Here is a 13426-nt window from a genome sequence, read left to right as displayed (position 1 = left end):
GGTTACACATCCACATTTTTACATAATACCATATTAGTGACTGTTGTATTCTACTACCTTTCCTATCCCCTACTATCCCCCCTCCCCTTCCCTCTCATCTTCTCTCTCTACCCCATTTGCTGTTATTCAATTCTTTCCCTTGTTTTTTTTCTTTTTTTCCCTTAAAGGGGCATTTTTATGTGAGCCCTTTCAAAAGGTCAATATTAAATTTCTCTAATGTAAATTATATCTTAATTCTTGCTATTTCATAAATTCTGAGGTAGGTGGGTCATATAAATTCAGAATGCAAACAGTCATGCTTATTTTATAAATATGTGTGTGAGATTTTATTTTTCCTATTATTGGGCATGGCTGTTTTTCTTTCATTTGTCTGTTAGATACTGTTATAGTTTGCTAGGGCTGCTATAATAAAATACCACAGACTGGGTGGCTTAAATAACATAATTTTATTTTTGCACAGTTCTGAAAGTTAGAAGTTCAAAATCAAGATGTTGGCAGAGTTGATTTCTTCTGAGGCCTTTCTCCTTGGTTTGCAGAAGGCTGTCTTATAACTGTGTCCTCACATGGCATTTGCTCTGTTCATGTGGGTGTCTTTGAGTTCTTATCTCCTCTTCTTGTAAGGATAGTAATCCAATTAGATGAGGACCCACCCACTATGACCTCATTTAGTCCTCACTAAAAGCCTTATCTGTAAATACAGCTATAGTTCTGAACTATGGAAGTTAAGAATTCAACAAAAGAATTTGGGATGAATACAATTTAGCTTATGATAGGTGCCACTCGACCTGGATAAAAGTGGGTTGAACCACTTTTAGGGCTGGGCTGAAGTTCCTTGGGCTTCATGGCCCAGCTGGATTCTCCTTGGAGGTTGTGGAAGGGTTCCTAGAAGAGTGTAGTCTTAAGTATGTGTCTTCTGGGGAGAGGATTCTTCATGTGAACCAGTGAAACCTCTCTCAGTGAGCTCAGGCTAACTGGCATGGAAGAGCATACCTCAGTCAGCCAGTTTGACTGACTTTGGTTATATGCCAATTCTGCAAACTGGGCTCTGACTGCAGACCACAGAGAAGGATGCACAGTGGTGCAGCCTGTCTTTCCTCATGGTGCAGAGGAGATGAGGGGCTTACTTGGCATGGGGGTGGCCAGGGCAGTGGTCTTCCTGGAGATCCAAATCTTTGGGTGCCAATTGGGAGAAATAATTAGGGAGCAATAGCATGGGCTGCTACTTCCCATGGTAGAGGCAGAGTCCACTGAGCTGTTGTGTTCTGAGCACTGATGAGGAACTTTCTGAAATATCTGCATTTGCAGCTCTGCTCAGCCTCATAGGTTACGACCTGTTACTTGTACACTACTTTTTTTCTTTCAACAAGTTCCCACACATGTGTTGTCTCCTTTCTCACTTGCCATTAAGACCTGGCATGGTTCAGGTCTCCTTGCGGAAGCCTTTCCTTTATATTGCTATGAACTAGTGCTGTGCAATTGCTGTGTTGTGATTTTCTTTAGTATTTGAAAGTATTTATTAGAATTTTTTAAAATAATAAATAGACCCGATTTTTAGTATAGGTTAGTATATATTACAAAATAATTGAGCACATAGTTCATGGAGTTTCATAGAGTTATTCCTCCTACAATTTTTCTATATTCACATCTTACTTAACAATGCAATGAATAGAATTGGCAAATGCTGACCTTTTTCTCATGTCAGTTGTTGGCTGTGTTTACTTGAAGTACGTGGTAAGCAGTGTTTCTAGAAAAGTGGTCTGAGGATCACTCAGACCAGAATCATAGATAATAAAAATGCAACCATAAAGCCTACCCACAGTTACTAGAACAGTTTTGGCTTTGCTTATTGTTATAATTAATGAACCAGTATATCACTATACTGTTATTAACTATAGACCATCATTTACATTAGTCTTCATTCTTGATGTTGCATATTCTATGCATTTTGACAATTGCCCAATGACATATATCCATCATTTTATTTTCATACAGAATTGTTTACTCATCCTTCAGTTATTCTTCCATGCTTCACCAGTTCATGTCACTCTCTCTCTGAATTCTGGTAAACACTGATCTTTTACTATTTCCATAGTTTTGCCTTTCTCAGAATGTCAGATGGTTGTCATATGGTCTTTTCAGATTAGCTTCTTTCACTTAGTAATTTGTGTTTAAGATTTCTTTCATGTCTTTCCATGGTTCTGTAGCTCCCTTTTTTAAATCACTAATATTTGATGTTAAGGATAAACCATAATTTATTATCTAATCACTTATGGAAGGAATCTTGATTGTTTCCATGTTTTTAGCAATTATGAATAAAGCTGCTGTAAACATTCATGTGTAAGTTTTTATGTGAACATAAGTTTTCAAGTCCTTTGGGTAAATACCAAGGAGGATGATTGCTTATCACATAGTAAGAATATGTGCTGTTTCATAAGAAACCACCAAACTGTGTTCCAAAATAGCTGTACCATTCCACATTCTCACTAGCAGTGAATAAGAGTTTCTGCTACCTAGCGCACTCTCATTGGCATTTGATAACTGTCAAGCTTTTGAGCGGGGATGGGTTTAGCCATGTTAAAAGTATTTAATGTAGTTGCATTGTTGCTTTAAATTACAAATAAAGTTAGTCCACGAAATAGCATTTCTGAATATGCTTAAGGGTACATCTCTGCTATCTTCATTATTTTGTTACCAATAAATTATAATATTCTCTGCCACTAATTCTCAAATTGTAGTGTGCATGAGAATCAACAGGGGAACATACTAGAAAGAGCGAATGTCAACCTGGGTCTGGAGCACAGTGATAAAGTGTTTGCCTTGCATGCCTGAGGCTCTGGGTTCCATCCCTAGTAACAAACATATAGACACACACACACACATATGAGAGAGAGGGGGCGGGAGGGAGGGAGAGATTGATTAAATCTCAGGACCTAAACCCCAAAATTTCTGTTTAGGTAGTTTTGGGGTAGGATGTGAGACCTTCTATGTATTTTTATCTATGTGTGCTCTAGGTAAACTGCTAGTTGACTGATGGTTGGTAAAGATCAGCATTTGACTAAGTTCTGTTTAGTGTACCTCTTCCAGACCATAATTTAGCTTGGGGAACAGAAGGATAAGTTCATCCCTGTGTTTAAATTATACCCCAACTTTCTTTCTTTTCTTAAGCTTCTGGGAGTAGGAAGTGTGAAATTATATTAACTACAGTAATTTGAAATTCTGAAATCTGTATAATTGCCTCTTAAGGAATATATTGACTCTTTTATCTTTGATTTTTGAGATGTTTCATTATATGATAAACCTTCTTCACTTTATTTTCTTTGATTTGAAAGTCACAGGCATTACTCTCAGACTTGTGCTCCTATATGTAGACTGTAGTTGGAAATGTGAGGTAAGGCCTCTGAGAGCCATTTTTCTTAGGTTAAAGGCATAATACAAATATAATGTTAATGTTTTTGAACATTATTTATTTCTCTGGTGCAGTTTTATGAGTTTTATTTGGGAACCACTGGCATCAGAATGACCTGATAAATGTGGATATTTTTCATCAGAATCTTAGGGGCAGGGGCACAGTCTAAATTTTAACAAGTTCATTGGATTATTCTTACATATGGAATGTGGGAACCACTGACTCAGCCTCCTGTTTTTTATCCTTTGCAGATAGAATGAGCAGCCAACAGTACAGCAGTTGTTTTGTTGTCCCTCCTCACAGAAAGTCCTCCTTAAAACACATTTGTCAGGAAATTAATCTAGTGGCTAAAATCCCACTTGGAGATTAACAGAACAGATGAAGGTCATATTTTGTGGATTCTCCACAAGATGATCAAGATCAAGTATTTTACTTTTCATAGTTAACTCAGAATGTTGTGGGGTTTTTTGTTTTTATTCTTTTCATAAATATCAGAGAAGTAATTCTTGGACAATAAAAATTTCCTTACCACAGGAGTTGAATATGGTTAAAAGTCTTCTTTATTCAAAAGGGAAGACAGCTGGGACTCTTTAAACTGTAATATCCAGGAATATAAAGCTGTACCTTTTCATTACTTAAAATCAAGTAAAGCAAAATATTTCCTCTCCAGTTAAGTAATGGGACATCATATTATGTAGTAAATTTTCATAATGTTACATGAATTGAAGAAAAAAGGGAATGTATGACACTAAAAATAAAACTGATTACAAACACTTCTTGAGTGTTTCTTACATTTGCTATTCTATGTGCTTTCCAAATTAACCTTTTATTCCCATACTTCATGAAGAAGGTGCTGTTATCTCATTTTATGAGTGGAGGAAATTGTAGCATAGAGGGGTCAAACAGCTAGCTCATTATTACCCTTCTCTTTAGTGCAGAGTTTACATTGAAACAGGCATTCTGGTCCAAAACCAGATCACAGTAGTAATTTAATCAACTATTTTGAAACTCTGCCTTGTATGACTCATAGATTTCTATAGTAGAAAAGATAATAGTGGTCTATCTGGTTGTAATCTGTCATTTTACAATGTTAGAAATCTAGAAACAAAGAAATTTAGATAAATTGTTTTATTTCACCAAAACAGTAACTAGATAGTATAGCCAGGATCAAAACACAGGGTGAAGTCCAGTTTTGTGATTTTTCCTCCTGTAAATCATAGAAATGTGTACGTTTTCATTATTGTTCCTGATGTTTTAATTTTTCTTTTAGTTCCACTGGCAGTGGGTGTTTAGAGATAAATTTCCTAATGTTAACTTGATAGCATGAGGATATATCACACTTTTTGTTAACTTGATAGCATGAGGATTTATCACACTTAAACATTGAGTTTCATAAAAGCAATTGACAGGATCGCTAGAGATAGTAGCTTTTAATCTCATCACATAATGTACTCCCTCTTTATGATACTTTCTGAAATCCCTTCTTGTGATTCTGAAATAAAATCTACAAATAATATAATTACCTAGATGCATATACAATTTTGTAAAAGTCTATGTAAAGTTTCACATGTAATATAAAGGATAAGTAAAAGGAAAGTAATTTTTGTCCTTAAAATATGTGATAAATATTTAGATATAAGTATTTGAGACAACTACTTGAAAACCATATTAATGTTGTCAAGGCAGACTGACAATATTAACATCAATCAGACAGTAAAATAAACCCATTTATAAGAGCATAAAATATGAAATACTTAAGGATATATCTGGAAAAAATATCTGAATTTTAAAAATATTTCCAGAACCTTTCTGGGAGAAATTAAAGAAGGCCCAAACAAATGGAGAGGTATATTATGTTTATGGGTTGGAAGTCTATATTGTTAAGATGTCATTTCTTCCCACACTGATACCAATCAGAATCCTAGCAGATTCTTGTGTAGAAATTGACAAGCAGATTAAATAATTCATATGGAAATGCAAAGGACCTAGTTAGAATAAAGGAACCAAAACAAATTTGAAGAACAAAAGTTGGAGAGCTAGCAGTATTGAAGATTTACTGTAAAACTACAGCCTAACTAAAGTATAGGATCAGTGGAAATAGAGATAAGTAGATTAATGAAACAGAATGGAGTCTAAACATAAACCCATACATACATAGACAACTGATTTTCAACAGAAGTATAAAATCAATTCAGTGAAGAAAGATGGTCTGTTTTTGTCTTCAAAATAAACTTTATTTCTTGCAGAGTCTGCAAAAATAACCTAAAAATTGATCATATGCCCCTATGTAAAGCACAAAAAAGAAAACAATTGTGGTTTGGGATGAGGCAAAGATTTCTTAACTGCAACATCAAAAAATCAATTCTCTAAGAATGTATGGGAAGTGGGAAAAAGTAGTTGGCATTTCTAGATAATAGATTGAATTTGCATTAGTTTGAATCTCCTCAGCAATGTAATTTTTCTCCAGAAACATATGACATTCAAGTTATGGATGTATACTAGTGTAATTTGGGGAGTTGGCTGGGATTGCTATGGCAGAAGATTAATATTGCAAGGAAACTAAGGGAATTGATTTAGAAGCTCAAATGATCAACCCCAGTGTTCTTACTGGATAACAACAATAAGAATATCAACAAATAAGATCCAAAGGGACATAGTACCCTGGGAGGAAATAAATACAGGAAGGAAGGGAATGGGGCATCTAAATTTTAACTTCAGTTGTCATGGAATATAAACACTAGAAACCTGGGAGTTTTAACTCCCTGAGGCCAAATAGTTTCAATTGATGGTATGTCTCTGGGAATAATACAAGTACTTGACTAAGCTTTATAAAAATATTTTGCTCTGTTAATGGCCTTAAAATTTTACTAGTCATAATGAAATAAAAAAAATTAGAGTAGAAGTTTTTCTAAAAGTCAGTGATAAGCTCATTGTTTTTTATCTTGAAATTTATTTTTAGGTTTTGATTGGTTGAATCAGAGGGACTATTGTTAGAATTAGGCACTATTGTTGAGCAAGGATTCCTTTCCCTTCCTACTGTCATCAAAGCTCTTGGCTTAAATTTTATTCCAATAGTTTTCTATCTAACATTGCCTCTAAGTTGCACCAAAATATTTTTCAGTACACATATTGTTGAAGCCAAACTTGATTTTTTTCCCCCTTTGAGTATCTTCAAGGTACTCAGGAGGTTCCCCTTACATCACTCATTATTGTCCTAGAGCCAGAGGGTGAGCTGTAGACTTGCTTGACTGCTGGAAAGCAATTATAGGATCTCTCAGTGTTGCACAGGCACAGGACCAAATGGATAGCTATAAATTAATGATGAGCATGAGCCCATTATAAAATCTTTGTGAATTTTGTAGGATAGCTATTAAACCCAATCATTATTAAGAATAAAAATATGAATATTTTCAATCAATGAATTATATTAGAATCAAATCTTTTGGGTAATTATTTTACAATATTTTACTGTTATATGTACTCTTGAGGTTCATTCCATCTAATGAATTTATATGGTACAATACTATATAACAGAGTGCTGTTCTGCATCTTCTCAATTCTGTGCTCGGTTGTGTCCCGTTGATAGTTTAAAACCAGCTCAGGTAGGAGTATTTGCACCATGAACACTGGCCAAACCTGTAAATCAAGACCTTTTCCCCCAGGGAGAGCCAGCTGTTAAACTCTACAGGGATATAATAGTCTCTCTAGCTTCTTCTCATTTTATCTCAAAGACCTGAAGAAAAAACTCAAATGAAGGCCCTAGTTCCTTCTGGTAAGCGCCTCTCTTATAAGAACATAGCCTTATCACTACATTCTTCTTTTCTGTTTGTTATTAAGTTTTTGTTATATACTTCTCTACCATCATGGGCCCCAGGTGATGGCTTTTTCTCTCCTTTGCTTGCTCTTCCTAGAGTTGAATCTCATTTTGACCCCTGATTATGTACCAAATTCTTCTCTCCCTTTCTAGCACTGCCGTAGGAAGAATAAGATATGAAACAGGATGACATAGTTAATAGATAATATTGCCAGAGTTTCAGTCACTTTTACCATTGGACACTGAGTTTATCGGGATTTTGTATATTTGGCAAAATATTAGGTTAAATATTCAGCATAAAAGTCTAAGTATTCATTAACTGCGTTTTTAGGGTTAGCCATTCTTCTATATGATATCTTCAACAGAACACAGTTTTATTTCTCATGATGAAAATTTTATAAAAGGGAATCTGTTTGCCTTTCACAAGTTTTTTTAAAAAATATTTTTGTGTTCTTTTTTTATGTATCTTTGTTTATTTATTTTTACGTAGTGTTTTAAGTAAATTGACTGTTAGCAATGCTCTTGGTTTCAAGACATAGAAAAGTGAAGAGAAAAGCTGATGTCAGTAGTTTAATGATGATAAGCAAAAATCCTAGAGATCAACATGGCCTTTCATTGTGATCAAATGATGACTGCTGCAGACAACCCAGTCATGCCACCTGCATTTACAGCAAAAAGAGACAAGATAGGAGTCTAGAGTTGCGCCTATGTGTGTCTCGAATTCATCTGAATGCAAAGAGTTTGGGAAACTGGATATTTGCTTTAACTAATATTTAATAATATTACATTTTATAAGAAAGGGAGACAAGAGAGCAGGGATTGGGGTTAGGTATTGGATGTGCCTGCAGTAAAATTCCATGAAGTATACAATAACATCTTTCCTACATATCTAAACGTAATATATTGAGACAATTTAAAAGATGAGAATATAACTAATGTGTATGATATAATTCTTTGAAGAAATTCATTAAACTTTTTTCAGTCTTTGTGAGGGCCTAATGGAAAACTAGTTTTTATTTATTGAAAGGTATTTGAATTTAGAAACTGGTCTCTGTGCTTTCACATAAACTTTTGAGGTGTAAGAGTTACTCCTGATGTGACAAATTAGGAAATGAAGCAGTTTCCTCCAGATCATAGAATATAAAAAACTTGTGTAAGGCAAGTTTGCACCTAACCTTTTGTCTATGGAAAATTTCAGTTTTGCATAAATTAAAATGAATTAGAATTTTATGGAAAGAATGACATTTTGAGAGTGAGGAAACTTAAGGATACACACATGTGTTATGTGTCACTTACCTGTGTATTATGTTTTATACCCATTTGATGGAGCAGCTAGAACTCTCTAGGTCTTCAGTAATATACTGGCATAATAACAGATAACATATGATGATGAGCGCTTACTACATGCACTCATCAAATGCATTTTACCTATGCTAATCACTTAATTATCATAAAACCCATATGAGATAAGTATTATCATTATCATGTATAAACAGAAAAACAATCATGGAGTGTCTAAACTACACATCCAGCCTACTAAGTGGTAGATTTAGGACTAAACCCACATCCTTTACCTTGAGACAATGCTGTTAACCAGTGCACCTCAGACCCTCTCACAGAACTCATACAAGAGAAAATGAGAAGGATTTTTCATTTTCCTACCTAGTTCCAACCAATCTTGGAAGCATTCCCCGTTTATTGAAATAGAAATTTGAATAGAATGTGTTACATAATTTTATCAATAAAACAAATACTGAAAGCATAATTTTGGAAGGCAGTGCATATAGGAGCTTTAAGAATACCAAATACAAATCTTGCAAGCAAAACTGATAATCATTTAATAACCCCTTTTCAACTCATGATAACTGGTTATGTCCTCATAATTTTAAGAAGTACCATAGAATATTGATCTAGAAATTGAAATAAGAATGCTGCAAATGAGTGTGTGAAAATAATCCCACACAGATGGAAATTATACAGCTCAGAACTTTGTGATGAGTCATGCTCTTGGAAGACTGTTCTATTCTTCCCAGAGTCTGTCAACAGAGGGGAGATACAACGTGATGTAGTTTTCATTTTTCAGCTTTAACATCTGCTGCATGGCAGCCCATTTATATCCCTATCTAAGGAAACATCTATAAATATTGGTAAAGATTTCCTTTTTACTTTTTTTTTCCAGACTGTTTATCTCTGTATTTATTCTATTAGCCTCACAGTATCTCTGGATGATCTGAAACTCAGAATTTTGTTAGTATAGCTTATTAGGATCCTACCAAAAGCCAATAGGCAATTCTGTCATAAGGTCAATGTGGTGTGTTCTTGGAAGCGAAAGTATCTGGCTGCTGAAATTCTTCTCTCTCACTTTCTGGCTTATCCATGTACTTCTGGCTCTTTACCAGCAGTGAATACCAGGATTCCATGTACTTCTGGCTGTTTACCAGCAGTGAATACCAGAATTTTAAATGAGTGTTTCAGAAATCCATTTTTTTAAAAATTATGTTCTTTTATTTCATGAAACATGTATGAAAGTGAAGAGAAAATTCACAAATAATTAGTTTAGTGTTAAATTTTTAAAAACTTATAAAGAAAGTAATAAACCTAATGAGTTGGCAACAGAAGTGTCAGCACAACCAGATTTGAGATTTCAGCAAAGTGAATTATTAAACAGTAAAAAAAATTATCTGTTGCCTTGTAGCATTTTAATTGTAATAGAAGAAGTTTGGGGGAATTAAAAGCTAACACTAAAAAAGCAGACTTAGATATTTGGATAGAGAACCCTGCATAAGTCTGTATACTCATAGCAACAGATTGTTTTATTATTTGTTTGTGTAATTGACATCATCTGCTATTCAGAATCTTGGAATAATAGAATCATTTGGGAGGGACTGTGGAGTACATTACTGGAACTGAGTTGGCAGTGTTCACATACTGGTTTGTTTGCTAGTTTGGAATCTGTATTTGTTGCTTTTCTTTAGGTGGGACTCTTCCCTGGACATTGTGTTGAGTTAATTAACCAGAAAATTCCCCAGTCGGTGACCAATTCAGTGCCAAAACCAGGTGAGTACACATTTTCATTAATTTGGTATGACCAGCTGCTCACAGGTACAGATAGATGTTCGATTCTAGTCAAGTACATGGCTTGTTTGGCTGTTCTTCGAATTTATTTATATAATACGTATTCTTAATTTTACATGATTTTAATTTTAAACACTGCCTAATTTCTGTTGCTCATTTTACAAAGTTGTTTATGTATATTCTAATGTTTAGACAACTTTAAAGAATGTGTGTTCCACTAAGCTTTGTCATTACTTGCTTTTATGGTTACTATAGGAGGAATATACTATATACTATAGGAGGAATGCAGCTTATTAATGAATAAAGTGATTTTAAAAATAAGTTTAAAGATCTAACATGGGCATCACAGGCTTGGTGTGATCAATTGGAAGATAACAGTTGAAGGGCATGTATATTTTATCAGTGCCTGTGAACATCAACACTGTTTGAAGCAGCATTTTTTATTACTTATATAATTTATAGTGCTATATAAATATGTGGAATATATTTAAAATAAACAAAGCAGTGTTTCAGGGGATTAAAAAAAGCAGCAAGAAAACTGGGATTTTTGTATGTGTTGGGATGATTTAATCTGGGCAAAATTCTGTAGAGTGTCTTGTCTGGAAATGTTCGATCCAATGTAAATTTTTAAAAAGAAAATAAAAATAGACTTAAAGATTTTAAACCAAAGAAGTAATTGAGTTTATTTTTCCTAGTTATATTACATTTCTTCTGTCCTTTCTGGTGAAAGGAGAAGATTTCTAAGCCTCAGAATTTAATTGAACTGCTTAAAGTATCTTCAGAGTTTTGTACAGGCCTATATGTAAGGGGAATTACAGGGGGAAAGTTCATTCTTTCCTTATTTTGTATTTTCTCATTTCTGCTCACAAATCATAAATTTGTCAGTCTTTGTAAAGTATTTAAGTAAAGGTGAAGGGAAGTAACTCCTTTCAAAGCTTATTTCTTTATTGAAGATTAGGTAGTCATTGTTCCAATTTCTCTCATAGGATTTATAGGCAGATTAACTTTATTGCTTAGTAAAGAAAATACTTCAAAATAGTGTTCTCTGCACTTCTACTTGACCCAGGATTCTCATTTGTTTTCAAGGCAATTTTATTTTGCTTTGGTATTTTTATTAAAAGACTGTGCATATTGCTCAGTAGACATTTGTTAATAATTGTGATGAGTGTGAGTTTCTTTTTTAAAAAATATGGCACTAGTCACTTAAAAAATAACAATTTGGGGAAATATAATTCACATACCATGCAATTCACTCTTGAAGTGTATAATTCAGTGTTTACATAATTGTACAACTATTATTACAGTTAATTTTAGAACATCTTTATTACTCCAAGAAGAAATCCTGTATCCATTAGAGACACTTTTTCCCCATTCCTTTCTTCCCTCACAGCCCAAGCAACCACTAATTTACTTTTGGTCTTTATAGCTTTCCCTCTTTTGGATTTTTTTAAAGGTGGAATATACAAAATATGGTTTTCTGTGTCTGGCTCAAAAGACCACTTAGCATAATGTTTTCAGGGTTCATTTATGTTCTAGCATATAATAGTACTTCATCTCTTCTTTTAAATGGATGAATGAAAGTACCATAGTTATTTATCTGTTCATTGTTCATTTGCAGTTGTCTTCATTTTTGAATGCTGCAGTATTCATGTATGAGAGTTTTTGTATGGACATATGTTTTTGTCCCTCTTGGGTACATGTCCTACTAGAAGTGGAATTGTTGAATTATATTTAACCTTTAGTTACACTTTTACACCATTTTACAGTTCTACCACCAACATACAAGAATTTTAGTTGTTCCATATCCTCCTTCCCTCCCCCGCCCTCTCTTGTTTTTCTCCAGTGGTGCTGACAGTTGTTCTACCACTGAGCTATATCCCTATCCCTTTTCTTTTGAGACAGGGTCTCACTAAGTTGATCAGGCTGGCCTTAAATTTACAGTCTTTCCTACCTTAGACTTCCAAATGGCTGGGATCAAAGGCATGTGCCACTGCTCTCAGCTGCCAGCCCATGCTATTATTTGGATTTTTTTTTTAACTTTTGCCATCTTTCTAAGTGTAAAGCAGTATCTCATTGTGGTTTTGATTTGCATTTTCCTGTTGGCTAATTATGTTGAGCATCTTTATAAGTGCATATTGGCTTAGTATATCTTTTTTGGAGAAATGTCTGTTCAGATCCCTTGCCTGTTTTTAAATTGGATTATTTGTCTTTTCATTATTGAGTTTTGTTTTTTGTCTGGTCCAGGTAAAAGTCAGTTATCAGTTAATAGTGATTTATAAGTATTTTCTCCCATTTTTGGATTTATCTTTCACTTTATTTTTTTAAGTTATTTATTTGTTTTAATTAGGTATATATGACAGCAGAATGCCTTTTGATTCATTGTAAACAATTACAGTACAACTTTTCATTTCTCTGGTTGTATACGATGTAGGTCGCACCATATGTGCAGCCATACATGTACCTAGGGTAATAATGTCCATCTCATTCCACCATCTTTCCTAACCCCATACACCCTTCTCTCCCTCCCCTTTGCTCAAAGTTCTTCTATTCCCCCCCCCCCATTATGGATCACCATCCACTTATCAGAACATTCAGCCTTTGGTTTTGGGGGGATTGGGTTACTTCACTTAGCATGATATCCTCCAACTCCATTCATTTACCTGCAAATGCCATAATTTTATTCTCTTTTAATGCTGAGTAATAGTTTATTGTGTATATATATACCACAGTTTCTTTACCCATTCATCTGTTGAAGGGCATCTAGGTTGGTTCCACAGTTTAGCTATTGTGAATTGAGCTGCTGTAAACATTGATGTGGGTGCTTTACTATAGTATGCTGATTTTAAGTCCTTTGGGTTAGACCAAGGAGTGGAATAACTGGATCAGATGGTGGTTCCATTGCAAGTTTTCTAAGGAATCTCCATACGGCTTTCCAGGGAGGTTCTACAAATTTGCAGTTCCACCAGCAATGTATGAGTGTGCCTTTCCCCCCACATCCTCATTTATTGTTGTTTGTATTCTTGATAACTGCCATTCTGACTAGAGTGAGGTGAAATCTTAAAAGAAGTTTTGATTTGCATTTCACCTTTCAATTTCTTGATGGTATCCATTGAAGCATAAAAGTTTGAAGC

General features: G+C 34.4%; 1 protein-coding gene across 8 annotated transcripts in view; it reads left to right on the top strand.

Annotated features, from left to right (window-relative positions):
- Window positions 1-13426, top strand: part of Arhgap32 (Rho GTPase activating protein 32) — a 297323-nt gene that overhangs the window by 226591 nt on the left and 57306 nt on the right. For all 8 annotated transcript variants that reach the window (XM_040285546.2, XM_078047321.1, XM_078047322.1 and 5 more), the window contains one exon: window positions 10196-10277. In XM_040285546.2, coding sequence (XP_040141480.2) covers window positions 10196-10277 — 82 coding nt within the window. The remainder of the gene's footprint in view (window positions 1-10195; window positions 10278-13426) is intronic.

This window comes from Ictidomys tridecemlineatus, chromosome 4 (genome assembly GCF_052094955.1).
Source record: "Ictidomys tridecemlineatus isolate mIctTri1 chromosome 4, mIctTri1.hap1, whole genome shotgun sequence".
NCBI lineage: Eukaryota > Metazoa > Chordata > Mammalia > Rodentia > Sciuridae > Ictidomys > Ictidomys tridecemlineatus.
The sequence above is the reverse complement of the archived record's forward strand: the minus strand, read 5'-3'. Positions and strand labels throughout refer to the sequence as shown.